At 47.0% G+C, this 21,469-nt stretch overlaps 1 protein-coding gene across 8 annotated transcripts in view; it reads right to left on the bottom strand.

Annotated features, from left to right (window-relative positions):
* The window catches only part of LOC126536294 (uncharacterized), a 151,192-nt gene that overhangs the window by 32,349 nt on the left and 97,374 nt on the right, over nt 1-21,469 (bottom strand). For all 8 annotated transcript variants that reach the window (XM_055073925.2, XM_055073931.2, XM_055073928.2 and 5 more), the window contains 5 exons: nt 20,382-20,543; nt 17,043-17,138; nt 14,158-14,270; nt 8,682-8,910; nt 1,752-1,871 (listed from right to left, as the gene is read on the bottom strand). In XM_055073925.2, coding sequence (XP_054929900.2) covers nt 1,752-1,871; nt 8,682-8,910; nt 14,158-14,270; nt 17,043-17,138; nt 20,382-20,543 — 720 coding nt within the window. The remainder of the gene's footprint in view (nt 1-1,751; nt 1,872-8,681; nt 8,911-14,157; nt 14,271-17,042; nt 17,139-20,381; nt 20,544-21,469) is intronic.

Here is a 21,469-nt window from a genome sequence, read left to right as displayed (position 1 = left end):
ATAGGAATTTTAACCTTTAGAAAGTGCGCAGTAACTTTAGAAGATGCCGGCAATAGTTTGCTACCCATGCCGAGACTCTCCGGAGTCTCCCCCTGTGACTGCGGAATAGGCTTAGCAGATGAAAGTGCTTTTGGCAGCGGCCGGAGTTCATGCGGCGTTCCAGCACTCTAACGCAACCTGATGATTTGGAGAAAGTGAAGAAGGCGGAAGAAAAACGGCAGGACTTTACTTCAACGCCGGCTACCAAGCGAAAATCGAATTTTCTCGCTCACGCTGATGCAGCCGGGGCTGGCTCGGATGCGTGGTATATGCACTTTGGTTATTGTAATCCACGATTCTATAATTGCTCTGCCGTCTTGTTGAAAGCGCAAGTTGCGGTGCGGCAGCGGGCAAAGGTGAACATGACTGTGGTCTCCCCGAAGAGGTAGTCATGGCTTGTGCAATCTGCGGCGATGCCGCGTCGGAGCGGAATTCGCCGTGCGTGAGCGGCGGCCAAACGTCTACCCCGTTTCTCGTGAACTCTCTCGCTGTGTGCGAAATGCAGAGCACCGTTAATTGGCAAACAGCATTAAATGAATTTTTATTTTTGTTCCCTTTTTTTCCAATTAAAGACATTCATCTCATGCGCGATCTGCGGTGGTGCCGTGTTGACCAAATGTGCAACCCATCCCTCGTGAACAATCTTGCTGTGCGCAGTAAGTGGAGCACCGGTAATCAGCAAATGACACTTTTTTTTTTTTCTTTCGATAACAAACGTTTCACACTAGGGCATATATGCTGGGGCATACTAGCCTGTTAACTGGTAACCTGTAAATACTTCATTATATTCCTGAATAAATCAAGCTGTCTGTTTCTCTCAGCACAAACTTTTTGCTTGCCTGTTTGTGGCAACATTAATACACCTGCAATTTTATTATATATATATATGAAGCTCATAACTCAGCGAGCATTAACGAGAACATAACGAGGATTAAGCTTGAAGTGCTGCAAGAAAATTACTACAAGGCTTATGAGTCTATTCTGAATGCAAATATGCAAATAGCAATGCCTCGGCATTGCAATGAGCAAAGTTTTTCTTCTTTTTCTCATTTTTCTCGAAACATGGTTTTTGGTCACTTTCCTTGTTTTCTGTATCAATATCTTTGCATCTAAGACAGCTAGAGCTACTATTTTTCTTGCAGCACAAACCTAATGTATTGAGAATGCAACGCTGAGAGCAGATTTTTTAATTTTCATCTCCAAATTTTTTTATTTACATTTACATTTGCTCTTATTATTGATACTGTGAACACAGAACTTCAATGGGCTGTAAAACTACAAATAATTATTCGATTTCGGATCTGTTTCCAGCATTGCTATCCTTATGCAATCTAGTATCTAACTATATGTTGTTTGCAACTTACCCTTTAGCAGGTAAATTTTAATTGTTTCAACAAACAATAGAAGGCATTTATTATCTCAGCAACTGCCATGTATATGCAAAATATAATTATATATTTAAAATAAACACGAAACACTGAATGAGCATATGCAGTTTTATCAGATTTGATCAAGAAATTGAAGTTATCTCAACAACCCATGTCCCCCTTAAGACCCAACTCCTTCTTTACATCTCGTAGTACATCGACTTATTCCCAATAAAAGATTGGATCGAGTGCATGCCTGAAGGGCCACAAATAATGTCAGTGGGGATCTAGATACCACAACAAAATGTGCCATCATGCTATGAACAGTAGCAAAGCAGAGCATACCTCTCCAGAAGGCAGTGGCTCAGGAGAAAGCAGAACAGAGCGGTAGAAGGCATGGTCTGACCGACTCAAGCAGCCGTACACCTTGTTTGCCACTGGATCGTCAACCATCGAAGTGGCTCGCTGCATGTACAAAATGGAACAAGGAAGAAAATATAAACAAACTACTATTTATCATGCATACGTGGTTTTACTTCTTGCCAGTAAGCATTTTTCCTAGGTTATCACTTTTCTAAGATAACACTCAGCACAAGACATACCTACTGCATCCAAAATTTCTTTATTGTTACTGCTGATTCTATAGCAAGAGTTTTGTCTAATGAGATTGCAGATGCAATACAAATACTGTTGTACATTCTTGAATGTACATATGGTAATACAGTCAAACCTCAATATTGTTACGTAGGAAGACGCAGACGAAAAGCTATGTACAAATATATTTACAAGGAAAATACGCTGCGCTTGGCCAAGAGGCAACAGCCCGCGCTAGCTTCTTATCGTCGTCGTCGTCTTCACACTGCTGGCCTTTCGTGATCGCGCATATTGTGCCGTAGCACTACCCCCGGCTGCAAAAGCGCCGTCCCGGAGCGACTAAAGATCGGACTCGGAAGCAGTGTAGTAGGCCTTGAGCCTACTGACGTGTACGACATCACTAGATGCCACAGGAGAGGACGAGGTTGAGGCCACAGGAGCAATTTCGTAAGTCACAGGCGTCACCTGGCGCAGCACGCGGTAGGGCCCTGTGTATCGCGAAAGGAGCTTCTCTGAAAGTCCGACGTGACGAGAGGGCGACCACAGGAGCACGAGCGCACCAGGTGAAAACTGTACGTCACGATGGCGGGCGTTGTACTGACACTGCTGAGTGGTCTGTGAGGCCGTCAGTCGAGCACGGGCAAGCTGGCGTGCATGGTCAGCGAGGGCGATGGCGTCGCGCGCATACTCGCTTGTTGAGACCGCAGCAGGAGGAAGTGCCGTGTCTAGGGGCAAGGTAGGTTCGCGACCGTACAGTAGATAAAAGGGAGAAAATCCGGCGGTGTCGTGCCGGGAAGAATTGTACGCAAATGTTACGTAAGGAAGGGCAATGTCCCAGTCGTGGTGGTCCTTGGAAACGTACTTGGCCAGCATATCGGTAAGAGTACGGTTTAACCGCTCTGTCAGGCCATTGGTTTGAGGATGGTATGAAGTAGTCAGTTTGTGTTGAATGGAGCAGGAACGCACAATGTCAGCGATAACTTTCGAGAGGGAGTTTCGACCACGGTCAGTAAGCAGCTGTCGCGGGGCGCCATGAAGCAAGATAATGTCACGCAAGAGAAAGTCCGCGACGTCAGTGGCGCAGCTGGTAGGGAGAGCCCGAGTGATAGCGTATCGGGTGGCGTAATCAGTCGCGACGGCTACCCATTTGTTCCCAGAAGATGACGTGGGAAAGGGACCGAGCAGGTCTAATCCAACACGAAAGAACGGTTCCACAGGGACGGTGATCGGCTGGAGATGACCGGCAGGTAGCACCTGAGGTGTCTTCCGACGCTGGCAGGGATCACAGGCAGCAACATAGCGTCGAACGGAGCGAGCGAGACCAGGCCAATAGAAGCGGCGGCGGACGCGGTCGTACGTGCGGGTTACCCCAAGATGTCCTGAAGTGGGTGCGTCATGCATCTCAAAGAGCACAGTCTGTCGTAGCTGTTTTGGCACGACAAGAAGAAGGTCAGAGCCGTCAGGGAGGAAGTTCCTTCGATACAGAATGCCACCCTGGAGGACATATCGGCGAACGGATGCGTCGGTAGGTGTAGAGCGCAGACGCTCGATAAGTGCTCGCAGCGATAGGTCCCGGTACTGCTCATCGGCGATGTTACCGAAGGCAGAGACAGAGAAAATGCCGTTGGCGCTACTACTGTCGGCGTCGTCAGGCTCGTCGACCGGGTAGCGAGACAGGCAGTCAGCGTCCTTGTGCAGTCGGCCAGATTTATAGGTGACAGTATACGAATATTCTTGGAGGCGTAAGGCCCAGCGACCAAGTCTTCCTGTAGGATCTTTCAGTGAGCATAACCAGCAAAGCGCGTGATGGTCTGTGACAACGGAAAAGGATCGGCCATATAAGTATGGGCGGAATTTCGCAACCGCCCAAACTAGGGCCAGACACTCACGCTCAGTGATGGAATAGTTGCGCTCCGCGGGTGAGAGGAGCCTGCTGGCGTAAGCGATAACACGGTCGTGGCCACGCTGGCGTTGTGCCAGTACTGCTCCAATTCCGTGACCGCTGGCATCAGTACGGACTTCGGTAGGCGCAGAAGGATCGAAATGGGCCAAAACGGGAGGCGTTGTGAGAATGTCGATTAGATGAGAGAATGCAGAGGCCTCGTTATCGCCCCACTGGAAAGGAGCGTCTTTTTTCAAAAGGTCGGTTAGTGGTCGTGCTATGGCGGCGAAATTTCTCACGAAACGGCGGAAGTACGAACAAAGGCCGATGAAGCTGCGCACATCCTTGACACACTTCGGAACAGGGAAGTGCGTAACAGCATGGATCTTGCCTGGGTCCGGTTGCACTCCGTTCGCGTCAACGAGATGTCCAAGGACGGTAATCTGGCGACGGCCGAATTGGCACTTCGATGCGTTGAGTTGCAGACCGGCTCGCCGAAAAACGTCCAGGACTGCTGAGAGGCGCTCGAGGTGCGTAGCGAACGTTGGGGAGAATACGATAACGTCGTCCAAGTAGCACAGGCACGTGGACCATTTGAAACCGTGAAGAAGGGAGTCCATCATGCGTTCAAAAGTGGCAGGGGCGTTACATAGACCAAACGGCATCACTTTGAATTGATAAAGACCGTCGGGTGTGACAAAAGCAGTCTTCTCGCGGTCGAGATCGTCCACGGCAATCTGCCAGTAGCCGGAGCGAAGGTCAATAGAAGAGAAATAGCGAGCACCGTGGAGGCAGTCAAGGGCGTCATCAATCCGAGGTAGGGGATACACGTCCTTTTTGGGAACCCTGTTAAGGTGCCGATAATCCACGCAAAAGCGCCATGAGCCATCCTTCTTTTTGACCAGTACTACAGGTGACGCCCATGGACTATATGATGGTTCAATAATGTTCTTGGCAAGCATTTTGCGAACTTCTGCGTGAATAACTTGACGCTCAGCTGGTGACACTCGATACGGGCGGCGATGAATAGGAGGGGCATCGCCGGTATTAATGCGATGTTTGACAGCTGTAGTTTGGGCTAAAGGACGATCGTTAAAGTCAAAAATATCGTGGTAGGAAAACAGAACGCGGTAGAGTTCACGAGCGTGCTCGGAGGGCAAGTCGGGGGCAATCATTTTCCGTAAGTCAGCGATGGTACAATTTGCCGACTGCGATGGTAGAGGAGTATCGGATGAAGTGTCGTCTACTGCAATGGATGCTACTGAGTGATCCTCGAATGAACGAAGCTGGGCCAAAGACATCCCACGTGGCAGCACTTGTGTCGTCAAGCCAAAGTTGACCACTGGCAGGCAGACGCAATTCGCCGTAATAGATAAAACTGTATGGGGTACTGTGATCCCATGTGTAAGGAGGACGTCTTGCATAGGAGCCGCGATGTAGTGACCGTCGGGGACTGGTGGGGATGACACTAGGTCAACGTAGGTCAGTGCCGAAGGTGGCAAGCGAACGAAGTCGGCGGAACTGAGGCGACTGGGGTGTGGTTCAGCAGGATCCAGAACAGGCAGGTCAAGGCGGAGAGTACTGGCGGAACAATCGATGAGAGCAGAATGTGCGGAAAGGAAGTCTAAGCCGAGGATGATGTCGTGGGGACAGTGGGCGATGACTGTGAATAGCACGATTGTTGAGCGATCGGCGAAGGAGACGCGGGCGGTACACATACCAATTACGGGGGCTGTTCCGCCATCGGCGACACGGACAACAGGCGTCGTGGCGGGCGTGATAATTTTCTTGAGCCGGTTACGAAGGTCAGCGCTCATTACGGACAAATGCGCCCCAGTGTCTATGAGAGCAGACACAGAAACACCGTCGACTTGCACGTCAAGAAGGTTCAGATGAGTGGGCAAAGTCAGTAGAGGATTTGGCGGCGTAGGGAGCAATGCAGCGTCACCTCGAGGCGCTGCATCGTCTAGTTTTCCGGCTGGGAGCGGCGTCCGAAGGGAGTCGGCGAATAGGAGCGACGGGGCTGGGGAGAGCGAGATTGTCGTCGTTGGGGCGAAGGCGAACGAGAATAGGGGCGGTTCGTTGCAGGAGAATCAGTGGCGGCATTATCGGAGCGTGCGGCATAGGGACGAGAAGGGCCACCTGAGGGGCGAGAGTAGGCAGTATAACTAGGCCGGCTCGGGGAACTCCAGCGACTACGACAGTGCCGAGAAATGTGCCCGATTCGATGGCAGTGGAAACAAATAGGCTTGTCGTCAGCAGTGCGCCATTCAGATGGGTTGCGGAAACGTGGTGGGTAAGAAGATGCGGGACGGGGCGAAATCGAAGAAGCCGGGCGGGTATTAGGGCGATGGGCCGAGCAGATGGTGTGAAGACCCATGTTTTCAAACTCCTGGCGGACAACTGCCTGGATCAGTGAGACCGTGACTGCAGATGTGTTGGTGGGACTGGAGTCGAAGGCAGCCGGATAGGCGGCCTCGATCTCACGCCGGACGATCCTGGTAACATCGGCAGTGTTGTTGGGACGAGGAGCGTCGGCACAGGAAGATGTCGCTGGGGTGTTGGGCAGACGGGCAAACTGCTGGTCAATACGTCGGCTTTTGGCGAGTTCCAGGCGGCGGCACTCTCTTATAACAGCATCCACCGTCGCTACGTTGTTGCAAACGAGCAAGTTGAAGGCGTCATCGGCAATGCCTTTGAGGATGTGGGAAACCTTGTCTGACTCAGTCATGTGGGTGTCAACTTTGCGGCACAGAGCCAAGACGTCCTGAATGTACGTGACATAGGGCTCTGTTGACGTCTGCACACGGCCGGAAAGCGCCTTCTGCGCGGCAAGTTGTTGACCGTAGGGGTTGCCGAACAAGTCTCGAAGCTGTGTCTTAAGTGAATCCCAACTGGTGAGCTCATCTTCGTGCGTGCGATACCAAACTCGAGGTGTGCCACCGAGGTAAAAGACTACGTTGGCGAGCATAATAGTAGGGTCCCACCGGTTATTGCGGCTGACGTGTTCATACAGGCTGATCCAGTCATCGACGTCTTCCCCATCTTGGCCCGAGAATACGCCAGGATCACGGGGAGCGGGGAGAGTGATGTAGGTCGTCGAAGTGGCAGCAGGTGTCGGAGCCGGCGGAGTCGGGTTGTCGTCGCCGGGAGCCATGAAGGAAGGCTCGACGTACCGTCCACTGCGAAGCTCCGTGACGAGGTAGAGGGAACGTCCACCTCCACCAGATATGTTACGTAGGAAGACGCAGACGAAAAGCTATGTACAAATATATTTACAAGGAAAATACGCTGCGCTTGGCCAAGAGGCAACAGCCCGCGCTAGCTTCTTATCGTCGTCGTCGTCTTCACACTGCTGGCCTTTCGTGATCGCGCATATTGTGCCGTAGCAATATATTGAACACAGATATATCAAATTATTGCATATACTGAACTCTTTCTATATCACCTAAAAAATCACATGCGTTTTAAATTTTTAATTTTGAACAGGGTCAGACGTGAAATGGCTATATCGAACTCTGCCGCACCAGACCTTGTGCGCTCTGTTGACAGGCAGTGAGCTTTCCCGTAACACCCTCACAGATAGTGGTGGCGCGATGGGCGTTCTCGACTGCTGCGCGCTATAGCTGCACACATTGATCGCACTGAGAGCGCCATTTGAACGTAGCGGCGTACCCAAGTGGCAGTTTTGCTAGTCCAACAACATCAACGATGCATTGCATTTGTCACACTGACTCCTCCTCGGTGCCACACTCCTCGCCTGCTGCTCCTCGCAAGAACTGGCAGTTTGCATCCACAAAGACACGCGAAAGCGTACGCTCACTGGGCTCACTCATAGACGCCTTCGCAGACGCCACCTAATACTTCATTACTGACGGCGGTGTTTCAAAATGCTTCGACTGACGGACATGGAGATCACAGCAAAAGTAGCGGCCAAACGCAGACACTGCCGAGGTTGATTCCGTATGCGCTGATGATGCCCCGCTCCAGAGTTCAACTGGGGCTGCAGCTGCTTTGGCTCTTTTACGCCACTACTGTGGGACAATAGAGGACACCGGCCGATCGTTTCTGGATCGTTTAGACTACGTTGAGGACTCAGTGTTTAAGCACATGGCTGCCAATAAGAAGCAGACTACACTGCTGCGTTACTTTCAGCCAAATAAATAAAAACTTTGTGTGAAGCTTGAAGTAAGTGTTTACTGCGCCACAATTGGGGCGCAATCGGGGATCGTTGTTCAGAGCAAGCGTCTGGTTGCGCCGCAAGCGACTGGGCTAGGCTAATTGTGTGCAGCACAATTGATCGCGCGCACCTGGCCGATGGAGTCGGCGCGGCTTGGGCCAATTGCGCGCGGCGCAACCGAGCACGCGCTCTGAACAACGATCCCCGATCACCCTTGGTTCATCGATTGATTTGTAGAAGTTTATGAAGCATTTTTTACATGATTTCATACATCGAACTCTGGCTATATCGAACTTTTTTGCGATCACCGCGCTGTTCTATATATGGAGGTTCAACTGTACATGTATAGTATTAGTGGACGAACTTGTTCCTAGATTTCAGGTTAGTGGCTAACGACTGTGCCTGCCACCATCAATGTGGCGTGAGTGCTGCTGGGCACAAGTTCACCTCGTGAAGAGTTAGATTCTTAACTCATAGTTTTGGCAGTGTTTGGTCCTTCGCTGCCACTACAACGTAACAATATCATACCTGCCATGTGTCAAGTACAACCATTGTCACTCCCAAAATCCTCAGAATATACACTGCGGCCTGTCACTCACTCCGAAACGCACAGCCTCACCTTGCAGTAGTCGTTGACAGCGGTCATGAAGTTGTTGAGGGTTTCGAATCCTGGTCCCTTTACTTGTATCCAGAGCAGGCCACTGTCGGTAACGTGGCTCAGATAGCACCGTCCCACACAGCCTTTCTCCGGCAGTCGTGGTTTCATTAAACTTAAATACACCATATGATTCATGTTGATATCATCGGGCCCCCATGTGTCGTACAAGATTACTGACACTGGATCCTCCCTGGAGGGCATAAAAGAGAAAAAAAGGTGGTCAAACTAATTCAACTGCAGTAGCCACCTGTTAGTTTGACTCCGGTAAATTCAATCCCAACCAAAGGTCCTAGCTGGCACCCATGCATTTCTATGGGCCCAAACTCTCATTGTTTCGATCATAAAATTGATCTTCACAAGATGAATTGAACTTGATCAATCAGCACGCACGCACCTGACCCCTACGGTGACCCCAATAGCGACTCCTTTAGAGGCAGTGGCTATCTCAACCAAGTTTAATATACAGTGAAAGCATTTGAATGCACATTATCTTCCATTGAAAATGCTTATTTTTGGCCTGTATAAGGAAAATTTTCTAGCAAAAATGGTAGCGCACGGTGAATCTTATGGTATTTATGCAACACTAACGATTGCTTTTTCTTTTTTCAAGACAATTGGGCCAAAAATCGCCTAAGCAGTGCAACTGGATGTAAAACCAATACTGCCTCCATGACATTCATATGCTTTACCACACAACATGAGTATAGCAGAATAGCCGATTTCAATAACCATGTGGCAAAGCTGATATTAAGAACTTGGCACCATGGTGCAACACATATTAGACCCTTGACTATTCTTCTTGCTAAAAAAATTGGGTGCACGTTACGATTTCTACTTTGCTTACGAGTTAATGTCATTTCCGCATTAGTTTTATACTTTGGACACATAGGAAGTAGGCATATTTGGGGGCGTGTTAGCTTTGGGCGAATCCTGCCAAATGATTCAGTGGTGTGTTTTTGACGTTTTTTTTTCTGCATCTTGTTTAATTCGACCCGGCAGATAACTCCATCACTTTCATCTGTTTCGTCAGGGCCAAATTGTTGAAAATTGACTTTACTAGTAACAGTAAGCACCAGTGCTGTGTCATGGAATGACACAGAATTGGTTTTGTTGCCTTTGCTCAGTGACTGTGTCTGCTAATGGACTGATCACGGAGTGCATGTTTGGTCATTGTTAAACAGCCCTTCAACAGGCCACATAGCAAATTTCGGTTATACGCTTGAAGTTGTTACATGCCCTCTAAGAAATGTTCTGCCACAAGAATTTTTCAAATTGGTTCATTAATAGCTGAGATAGCAATATTTCAGTGCCACGAACCCATGATTTCATAGGCGAGCGCCACTGCCAAGAGAGACACTCACTCGCTCCACTTGCCCCATCTAGCCTGCGCAAGCAAAATTCCTTCTCTGCGTTCTCCCATACCAGAGCTCGAGGATCACGTGATGCATAAATCATGGGACATCACCTTCTTTCATTCCTTTTTTTTTTTTGCTCACTTTTTTTGCCGTAGGGCACACCAACGCTGATGGTGTCGAGCACAAGCTGCTGCATTTGTCTAGTTTTACACAGCACACGATTTTGCGCACTCTACCAGACAACACCTCACTAGTGGTATAAGTGTGTGCTACACAAATACTGAGGCAGACACAAGCAGACCACAGAGCATGATCACGTTCTGAACACGGTATAAAATTCAGTAGTTTCGTTCTCTGCACACGCGGCTGCACGACATATGAAAAAGAAAATGAAATGGAAGTACATCTCTCTTGCTGCGGTGTGAAGTAAATCAAACACACGCAGACATTCGGTTTGTGTCTTTTATTATTTATCTAAACTTTAATTCATCTACTGATGCAATACATTACACAAATAACAGATGTTGCCTTGAATAATTCTCGAAATCACACGCCACTATACCACTTTAAGAGGCTACTATTGCATTATGTCCTATGTCAAACTCGTAAGCGTTCTTTTGCAAGTTCGATATAGCCGGGTTTGACTGTAACAAAGTTTTGTAACAAGGTTTAGAGGCCCTTTAACCTTTTCACAGGCCTGGGGATGTATCCTTCTGGCTAACTCTTTCTGTTGCTATGGGAACTACAAGAAGTGGATTTTCCACTATTGCAGTAAGCTGGCATTTAAAAAAAAAATAGGGATAAATGCTGAAAAAAAATAAGAAAATCTAGCACTGCCATCTAGTAGAAGTTAGAGGATCTGTTTACATTTAATCTTTCCCATGATATGCAAGCACTTTACAAGAGATATAACAAGAGTGGTAGTCACCAATCTGCAGCCTAAAACAGGTGCATACCGGCTCTAAACGGTCTTTTTTGATAACAATAAGACAGTCTAGCCTGCAGTACATCAAAAATTAGCTTTTTCAAGATTTCAGCTATGAGATTTGCATTAGGCATAGCAAAAAAAAAATATTTTCACTTGCCCTCATTTATCAGCAATAATCCTAAAAAATATTGGAAAGTAATTTGCCCAAACAATTCAACTAAACACATTGCTAAACACAATGCAAAACACTCTGCTTTCTCACTGAGTTTGTCCAGTTGCTTTCAATGTGTATTTCTCATCTGTTTTAACACAGGAAAAATGTTCCAATGTGCATTTGTTTCAGAACAAAACTTCCACCTTCGTAGCTCCAATCATCGTCACTGCCAAAGGTATCCCTAACCTAATTACCAGTATTATAGTTTTTACTTCATCTTGTATTGCAACATAAACTCAAAAGTGCTAAAGAATACCACAAATATTTCCAGTTGCATTCTGTGTCTCACTTTTAACCAATCCTTATCATTTGGTGAACTACCTAAGGACTACAAGATCACTAAGGTTACCGTATTTACTGGCATAAGGATCGCACTCGCGTAGTGATCACAACCCCGAATTTTGTCGTCAAATTTTGTTTCTTTCCCGTGTAATGATTGCACCCTGAACTTGTCGCAGTGATATGTCGTGTGCCAAGTCTAGCTAATGATAATCGCACTTACCATCTGTCAAATGCTGTCAAATACTATGTGAATGACACTTGAAGATATACCAAGCAGTCTGCACACACCAAACATTCTTAAGCAGATGCCCCATTTCATTCCTCTCATCATTTTCCACACTTCCATGAAAAAAAAAAAAAAGCTACAACCAAAGTTGCCTTGGCTTTATTACTTGTAGGCTTCATAATCGTTTTGGCCAACAACAAAAAAGGCGCCTTTCGATTCTTCTCGTCTGCACTCGTGGACAAGGAACAAATCGCGAGCGGCAGCTATAGTGGCCACGTTTACACTGATGTGTTAGCAGTGTACCCTATACATACGCCAATGCTTGTAATGCAGCTATGATATTCGCCCCCCCTTAGCGGAAACATGCCGTATTAGAATAGTAGTCAAGACAAATGTCGCAGTTTCCGAAGCATGCCTGCCACGTGTTTCTACGTCACTGGCAGCTACGCGCACCCATCTGTGTTTATGTCCCCTCAAAGTGGTCAGGGTTATGTTATTGTCGCAAACTTACCAATATTAACGATATTGTTCATTACTGATACGGAAGAAACTGTTTCAATGCGCGTAATGTACTCACGAGAAGAACAAAAACCACGTTCAGCGCATTCGGCTTGCTCCACCAGCCGCCATATTTGTTTTGGTGTCCCGCACTGTTACAATGGCAGCCGCCTGCTTGTTGACCTGTTGTCATCCCGGAGCAAACGTGGGATGAAAAAAACTATTATTTTCGCTGGAAGTTTAACCTGCGTAATGACTGCACCCCTGAATTTGCGCCAATTTTTTTACAAAAAAAAGTGCGATCATTATAGGAGTAAATACGGTACTCGAGTCCCTGCGCCTACGTACTCATGTCCTACTCATGTCCGCAGTGTAACATCACTCGTGGTGACAGATGACTTCGAGAATTATTCTAGGCAACATCTGTTATTTGTGTAACGTGTTGCTTGAATTGACGGATTGAAGTTTAGGGAAATAATAAAACACACAAACGGGATGGCAGCATGTTTTTTGTTTTACTTCACACCGAAGCAAAAGAGATGTACTTCCGCTTTGTCTGCTTGTTCTCACGGTCATGCAGTCACGTGCGCAGGTACCGAAACTATGCCATTTTCTACTGTGTTCCAGCACGTATTCATGCTCTGTGATCCGCTTGTTCTGCCTCAGTATTCGTGTAGCACTGAACTATACCGCTAGTCATGCGTCTTTGTGCAAAGCGCGCCTTGGTAGCATACTCTATGCTTTTAGTAGGTGGTAATCCAAACACGCCGCCGTCCCCTGCTGCAGGCCTCCGCAATGTGGGCATCACGTTTCGCTTCAGTGGCATCCGGCATCACCCACCAGCTCAACTTGACTTCGGTTTCCGATCACTCTCTCAGAACACCACGCAATAGAAAAACAACAAAACACGTCTTGAGCCACCGGAGCACCACCAGCTCGATGCATGTCAGCCCCTCGGTGCCGCAATGATCCGCGCAACGGTTTGCATTACGTACATATGAACAATAGTTGAACCTGTCAAATTTTTTATGTACTTTGGATCGTACATTTTCTCGGTTAGTTTTTCTCGAGTCATTTTTTTTAATTTTTTTCCCAAAACGTAGGAATGAGGTTTTACTGTATATGTGTTTTTCTAGATCTGTTCCTTTTGCTTTTAGCTGGCATAAGGAAAGGCCTGCCATCCATGCCAAATTAAAGAAGAAAAGGTAGAAAAGAGTTATTGCCTTTTTTGTATCTATTGGGCTGCAGGAAGTGTATTTCCCACCATTGTATGTCATTAATGCAATCAAACCTGACTATAATGAAACGATATATAGCAAAATAACAAATATTGTTATGAAGAGGAAGCCCGATACACAAATGTATTTACAACTATTTACACAGGAAAAAGTTAGTGGTAATCACACAGGCTGGTACAAAGGTCACAGCACCAGGAGACAGTCTACCACTTTCTCTTCGTCTCCCTCTTACACGCACGGTTCTGTTCAAATGCATCGTAACAATATAATGAATCCCTATACATATTGCAGTACACATAGTAATGGATGTAACGAAGTTATTGATATAATCAAGTTATATCTCCTTTCTGGTTCCTCCTTAAACTTCGTTATAATGAGGTTTTACTGCTGCTGCTTTCAGATGGAGTCGAGGAAGATGATGCTGAAGTCAAAAGAAAACTTAGAGAAATAAAACGATTTATTAAGCTTTGTGAATGTCCACTGGGCCACAGAAAGCATAATTCCCACCATAATATCTCGGTAACATGTTGTCTAAAAGAATACCGATATTTTGCGAGAGAGTTATTCATTTTTGGATACAAAAAATTAAGAGATCAATTTTTTTTTCCATTACAGAAAATTGGCCCAGGAAAGGCTAACAATTATTCGTTGAAACTCGCACGACAAGCTATCCCACACAGGATGCTGCTACCTCACCTCTGTAAAATTTCAGCAACCAAGTTCTTCCCCAGAAGTAAATCGCTGAGGATGTTGACGATACCATCACAGTCAGCATACTCGAGCAGTCCGTCAAGTTGGCACTCAATTGCCTGCAAGAAATGGCAGGGGAAAAAAAAATAAGAACGTGCATGAGATGTGCTGACAGCAGATATCACATCAAGTGGTTTTGCTCATGAACAAAGTAAACGTGGAGAATACTGCTACAGCTTTAGACATACAGTCAGCACCAAGCAAAAAATGCAGAAGAGAAGCTCCTGCCACACACAAATGTGCTGCATTCATTTTCCTTCCTCCACAATAAAGAACCGAACCCACAAAGCTCCCCACATTCACGCATATACCGTATAAACTAGGTACATAGGTCGAGTGGGAATATAGACTGACCCCTTTCCTTGAAGTTAAAAAGAAATGAGGAGAAACGAAAACAACAAGAAAAAGCATCAAAACGCATTTATTTTCACGGTGACACTCTCCTCAATAGCTGGTGAACAAGAAGCTCCTGCACAAAGTACGCAAGTTTGTCCTCAAGCTGTGGGTGGACTGCATAAGGCCCAAGAAATGGTGTTTTAAGTGCACGACAACAGTTTTCCTTTTTGTGCCCTTCAATATGCACTTTCTTCAAAAACACAACAGTGATTTCAACAAAAATTTTTGAGTAAACTGGACTGATCCAGGAGATGGTTTCAAGAAAAGTAGGCTGATCCCGGAGTCAGCATAATCTGCAATCACGTGAATCATGCAGGTCGCGTGATAGGGGTTTCTGCATCTTACTTGTTTGCCAGGCACGCAGGCAATCACTATGCTGCAAAACGCGTTACAAAAGATTAATGGTTTGCTAGCACTGAAATAACTGCTTCACAGGTTTCAAGATGTGTGTCCAATCTACATACTGTATTTACTCAAATCTAAAGCGCACCTTCTTTCCGATAAAATGGGTCCAAAAATTGCATGCGCGTTAGAATCCATGTTACCATATCGCCATCGGCATTCGAAAAATTGCCGCCTTGTACGTGCTTCAAGCCTAGCTGCCGTAGCTTCCTCATGTGCATACCTCCATGTCGTATGTGCAACCAGGCGCTGGTGTAATCTACCGCCTGTCTTCCCGTTTTCTGCGTTTACTCAATCAGAATGGAAGCGCCGACTGCGAAGACACGCCGAGTCCACCATGATGCCGCATTTAAAAGGAAAGTTATGTGCGTGGAGACGGACGGAAATCGGGCCGCATCACGGGCGTTTGGAGTGCCCGAAACTAGGACTGATGCAAAGAGAGGAGAATATTTTCGCCAGCAAAGCAACAAGGAAAGGTTTCAGTGGACCAAAGCAGGGCCGCTTCGCCGAAATAGAAGAGCTGCTCGCGGAATACGTGCAAGAGCAGTGAGCGGCATAGCGGCCTGCTCAAATCTGCTCAAAGTACCGGCGATGCAGTTAGACCTACAGAAAGGGCTAATGCGGAGTGACTTCAAAGCGAGCAGGCGCTGGCTATCAAATTTTATGAAAAGGAAAGGCTTTACTCTTTTAAGGCGGACAGGGATATGCCAAAAATTGCCCGAAGGATATGAAGAGAAATTGCACAGTTTTCAGCAGTACGTTTTGAAGTTGCGCCATAGAAACAGCTACCACTTCGGACAGATTGGAAATGCCGATCAGCTGCCACTCTACTTTGACATGCCTGCCACCACAACTGTTGAAAAGAAGGGGGCGAAGCAAGTGCGCGGTTTGTCTTTCGGTCACGAAAAAAACTAGAGTCACCGCAATGCTTTGTTGCACTACAGATGGGCACAAGCTGCCCCCACATCTTATCTTCAGATGGAAGATGCTCTTGAAAGGAATTGTGTTTCCGAGTGGCATGATTGTGCGCGCAAATGAAAAAGGATGGATGACCACAGACTTGGTCGCTGACTGGATTTATGATAACGTTTGGCGGAAAAAAGCCGGCAGCAGTTTGGGTCTGCGTGGGATGCTTGTGCTCAAGGCATTCAGGTGCCACCTTGACCAGCACATCAAGGACAAGCTGGCTGCATGCAACACCGACCTTGTCGTGACACCTGGCGGCGTGCCATCGCAGCTCCAGCCGCTCGATGTTTGTTTGAACAAGCCAGTGAAAGATAGAATTCGGGCTCTCTACACCGAATGGCTTGTCAGTGGCTGCCACGAATTCACACCCGCCAATAAAATGAAGCGTGCCTCGCTGCAGGACTTTGCTGAACGGGTGAAAGATGCACGGTGCACGATCCTATCTGCCATGGTCCACAAGGCCTTCAAAAGTGTAGGATTTCGAATGCCATAGATGGCACCGAGGATGAAATGCTTTGGTCTGTTGATAGTGATAAGGAGTTGTCTGACAGCGATGACAAGTGATATTTATTGCCCCACACGACTCGTACCGGCGCAGTTAAAATCTTGGCAGCAAGGTATGCCGCTTCTATTTGTGTTTCTTTTCATCACAACTTTAGTGCACTAAGAATAAGTTTGTTTTTACCAAATGAGAGGAAATTGTATTTCTATATGAAACATGAGGTGTGCGGTATTGTTCTCTGTTTTTTTTTTTTGTTTGTTTTTTTAATGAAAAACAGGTGCGCATTACAACGAGGTTTTCATTTCTTTTATTTTTTGGTCACGAAAAACAGGTGCGCTTTACAATCGAGGGCGCGTTACAGTAGAGTAAATACGGTAAATCTGTCTTTTCCAAATGAGAGAAAATAGTATTTCCATATTAAAGCACGAGATGCGCGATGTTGTACTCTTCTTTTTTTTTGTCATGGAAAACGGGTACACGTTACAATCGAGGGCACGTTAGAATCGAGTAAATATGGTATTTACTTTTCTTTCCCCTTTTTTTCAAGGCAATATTCCTACTGTACCTGAAGGGCAAGCTCGGCAAAGCGCTCTGGCAGCTCCCACAGATCTCCGACCGGGATCAGGCTGTTGTTTCCCTCGTCAACAAACCAACATTCAACCTGCAAGGCCAACAAGACACACAAGTAAGGTGAACTGGTACTTCAGAGTAAGGCTGTGCTCGGATAGATGTACTCTAACAAATTTGCATATGGCCACTCTGCAAGAGTGCCAGTGCGCACTAGTGCAACACTCATATCACCAGTGGAATCTAGAACACTTTCCAAAAACTTTGCTACAGGGCCAATCCACCTTCTTTCATCTTCCTGGGCTGCCCTCTGCTGCACGGTGCTGGAAACATTTTGGAAGGGTGCTGGGGCTTCCGCTTGGAGCCCACGCTGAATCTCGTAAATATTGTTATCGAATTTCGTGAGCCACCCCCCCACTGCTTGAAAATTTTCATAGGGCAGGCTGAAAATAGGCATTTTTAACAGGGGATGACGTATGTGTTCAACGCATTCACTGTCAGCTAAGCTCTGCTGACATAGACGCTGACACTAAAGGGGTCACTACTGGAGTCACCACAGGAGTCAGAGGCTGACTGGTCAAGTTCAAGTTATTCGGCGAAGGCCAATTTTAAGATCGAAATAACAAAAAAATTCCAACCCATAGAAATGCATGGGCACAGGCCGGGACCTTCGGCCGGGATCGAAATGATTAAAGAAATTGAATTAACTGGAGTCAAATTAACGGAAGTCTAGTGTACATTGTTTTCAATGGAACTAAACTTGGGAAATGAAAATAGTATGCTACATCATAGATTTCATTAAATTGAGGTTTGTTATACCGAGGCTTGTCTGTATTCCGTAGAAAGTGCAATGAGTAAAGAAATGCACAGTGAATTTCACAAAGTGAGACTTCTATGATCGCACTACTTGAGCACCTTTTGCAGCATTGCCTACTAAGTATTCCTACTAAGTATTCATTGCCTACTAAGGCTTCGTAGAACTCTGAGCCGTCCCTGTTGACGCGGCCGGATAGCACATTGTCTGGTTTCTCGAAAAGCTCATGGGGAGGTTCCGCCAATTACCTCCCCTCGAGAACTCCCCTGAGCTGACCCCGCACCATGTGGCTGCCGGTTATCCGCAGTTCTCTGAAGTGCGCCCCATCCGGTTGGATTGGAACATGTGCAGCGGGCTGAAATAGCTGGCACGTTGCCACCCCGTCCGGCCATTCCTAACAGCTCCTCCATGGCCCGGAAAATCTCGCCTGGCCAGTGCTGGCAACCGCTGGGCAGGAAGAGAATGGCTGGCGAGCAAGACAATGGCTTTGCTCTCTGCAACCCCTGCGTACTTGGAATGCCTTCAACCATCCCACCGCTGCCACCACTTGTAAGAATTGTCGGACGATCCCACTGCTGTCAACCAGATGTAGGAGTCGTCGGACGATCTTGCCGCTGCCACCATTTGAAGGAGTTGAAGGTCGTAGAGAGGAACTCAGTGAACAGGATTTATTTACATTATTTACATCTTAGACAAGACATACATCGACAGTCTAGCGTGACTCCGAAAAGCTCATGGAGAGGTTCCGCCAATTACCGTATTTACACGATTGTAAGTCGACTCGAATGTAAGTCGACCCCCCCCCCCCCCATATCACATGACCGGAAAAAAAAAAAATAAGAGAGCATACCCGAGGGCGCATTCGATAACGAAAATTTATTAGTAGCTGACATGGTCACTGGACTACTCGTCTTCACTAGTGCAGCCATCGTCATCATTGCTGCGGCCCCACAGCGCGTCGTGGTCCAGCGAAATTTCAAATTTGGCAAACGACCGCACCAGGACATCTTGCAGAACAGCAGCCCACGCCAAATGCACCCACCCACACGCAGCCGTCAGGGAGGCTCTTTTGACAGGTCCGGTTGGCATAATTTCGCAGTCTTCTGCCGCCAGCCACTCGCTGTACTCACGGCGGAGCAGAACCTTAAAATTAAGGCGAAGGTCCGGGCTTGTTTCATGACCACGTCGCACTTCACTGGCAGGGACTGATCACGCATTTCAGCGACGTACGCCGCAAGCTTAGCCTACAACTCCGGAAAGCGTCCAGACTTTGGCACGTGGGAAATTTCTCACTTGTCGTCACAGGTGAAAATTTCGCTTCGCTGCAGTCGCCACTCTCGCACCACCCGTTTAGAAAAATCGAAATTGCGGCCCGCTGTGCAGTGATTTGTTTCTTCGGCGTAAAGTATGGCAGCCCTCTTGAACGCTGCTGTGAACGAGTGCCAAACGATTAGTGGGCCTGGAGCACTCATGATGACTGGGGAAGCAAAGAAGTAGCACGTAGCCGGCAGTCAAGTGGAACGCGTCAAACCAATACCATGCCAATACCAATGCCTTCAAACAGAGAAAGAGAAACCAGCGAGCGCTGTCTGCTCTTCCATGAACTACCGATACTCCCCGCAAGCGCCGCCGTTCTGAGGGTGCCGCCGCAAATGGTAACAGCGGCGCTTCCATCAACTATCGACACCCCCCCATAAGTGTTGCATGCACTGTAAAACTCTCAAAAATGTTGAAAAACCCTTCCGAAAAGCGAACAAACACGTGGGATAGCGAAAAGATACGGGTAGGGCCATAGAGCAAACATAAAATTATAACTACGTTGTAGCTCCCGTTGGTATCGCTTTTTTTGGCGGGGCCATGTTTCGGTATCGATTGTAAGTCGACCCCCCAACTTCAGACTTTCAAATTTAAAAAAAGGGGTCGACTTACAATCGTGTAAATACGGTACCTCCCCTCTAGAACTCCCCTGAGCTGACCCCGCGCCACGTGGCTGCCGGTTATCCACAGTTCTCTGAAGTGCACCCCGTCCGGTTGCATTGGAACACGTGCAGCAGGCTGAAATAGCTGGCACGTTGCCACCCCCGTCCGGCCATTCCTAACAGTAAGAAACAGAGTGTAGTTGAGCATGTGCAGCTGCAAGCAAAAGTTCGAAGACCCCTTCATCAACAAAAAAAAATTTCTTCTAGCGCTAGAATTCCTTCAACATGCTGCATTGGTCGAACATGCACGTGTAGGCTGTACCATTTGATTTAAGGGGGGACGCGGGTCTTGAAACAGCAAAAAATCCCAAAAAGGAAAGAAAAGGAAAAGAAAAACTGCCAAGGAAAAAAAAAATTTGTGGCACCATTGGACTCCAAACTTTTGAGCAATGCTACACTTCCCATAGCATTAGGAACTGATTTTAAATGATCAGCCTGGCTAATGTTATTTCAGGACATTGTTGCCACACTTACACCTACAACAAAGAGTGAGAGGGAGTGTCAGGTGAGCAGAGTGGTACTGTCCATCTGCACAAATGCTCACCTTTCCATTCTCAGCATCCTTGAGGGGCTGGACCCTGAGCCAGCGCTCATCGTGAAAGGTGGCATACAGTTCAGTCTGTTTGGGCAAACTGACGACTCCCTTAGTACCTGCCCCACTGTTGAAGAATGCAGCCATTTCCTCGAGTAGCTTCTCATATGCTGCCTGCAAAATTTCAATATCGGATACAGAACATGAGAGACTGAAGTCCCCATCATCGAGGAACCACTGCATGTAGTTTTTCAGTTCAGCAGTAACTTCAACATGTAGAAATTTCTCTTGGGTGCACAAACAAACGACGTGCATCATCAGCCACGGTGTGTGTACGTCCCTAAACTATTTTGGCGAAGGTATTTTGGTATTTGTTTGACGAAGATAACCAGCATCTGTGAATTGCCAGCATGAATTGTAAAATATTGCTATCTAATCCCTTGGCATGGGAACTGAAACATAAAAGTGCACGCTTGTGTACGGCCAACCTTATGTACCCCAAAAGATCAAGGCACCAATCGTTACAGAATATTTGCATCAGCCACCGGCATCATTCTCACGCATTTCAAGTCTAGTAGACTTGAAATCACTATTCTATGTTTGCACTAGCCTCATGTATGACGCCAATGGCATTACTCAACACAGGGATCACTGCGGTTAGTAAACCAGCATAAGCTTTGTGCTTCGGCATTGCCTTTTTGCCCTGTGAAGCAATAATATCTGAAGGGAATCGCATAAAAAGAATCCCGCAGCTATATGTGAGGCCACAATTTCTGCAAGACGGTAAGTGCGTTGTAGGGGATGGGACGAAGACAGAAAAAATAAAATCAGTTCTCATCCTCTTCTTTTGCATGAAATAAAAAGAGAGAAAGAAAACGTGCCGCTGCAATAAGACCTTGCATGGTCATGCTGCATGCTTGGACAATGCACCATACAGAACAAACAGATCAATGACCCAGCATCTACCCCTGCTTCAAACGCTCGCGCAGTCAGCAGCCAGTCGCTCAAACATTTGACAAGTGTAATTCGCACTGTAAACTGTTAATACTAACTAAAACTATTTTACTTGCGGACCTTGTCCAACAAACAAGATAGTCACA

Source organism: Dermacentor andersoni, chromosome 4, assembly GCF_023375885.2.
Source record: "Dermacentor andersoni chromosome 4, qqDerAnde1_hic_scaffold, whole genome shotgun sequence".
Taxonomy (NCBI): Eukaryota; Metazoa; Arthropoda; class Arachnida; order Ixodida; family Ixodidae; genus Dermacentor; species Dermacentor andersoni.
Note: the sequence above shows the minus strand (reverse complement) of the source record. Positions and strands in the feature narration are given on the sequence as shown.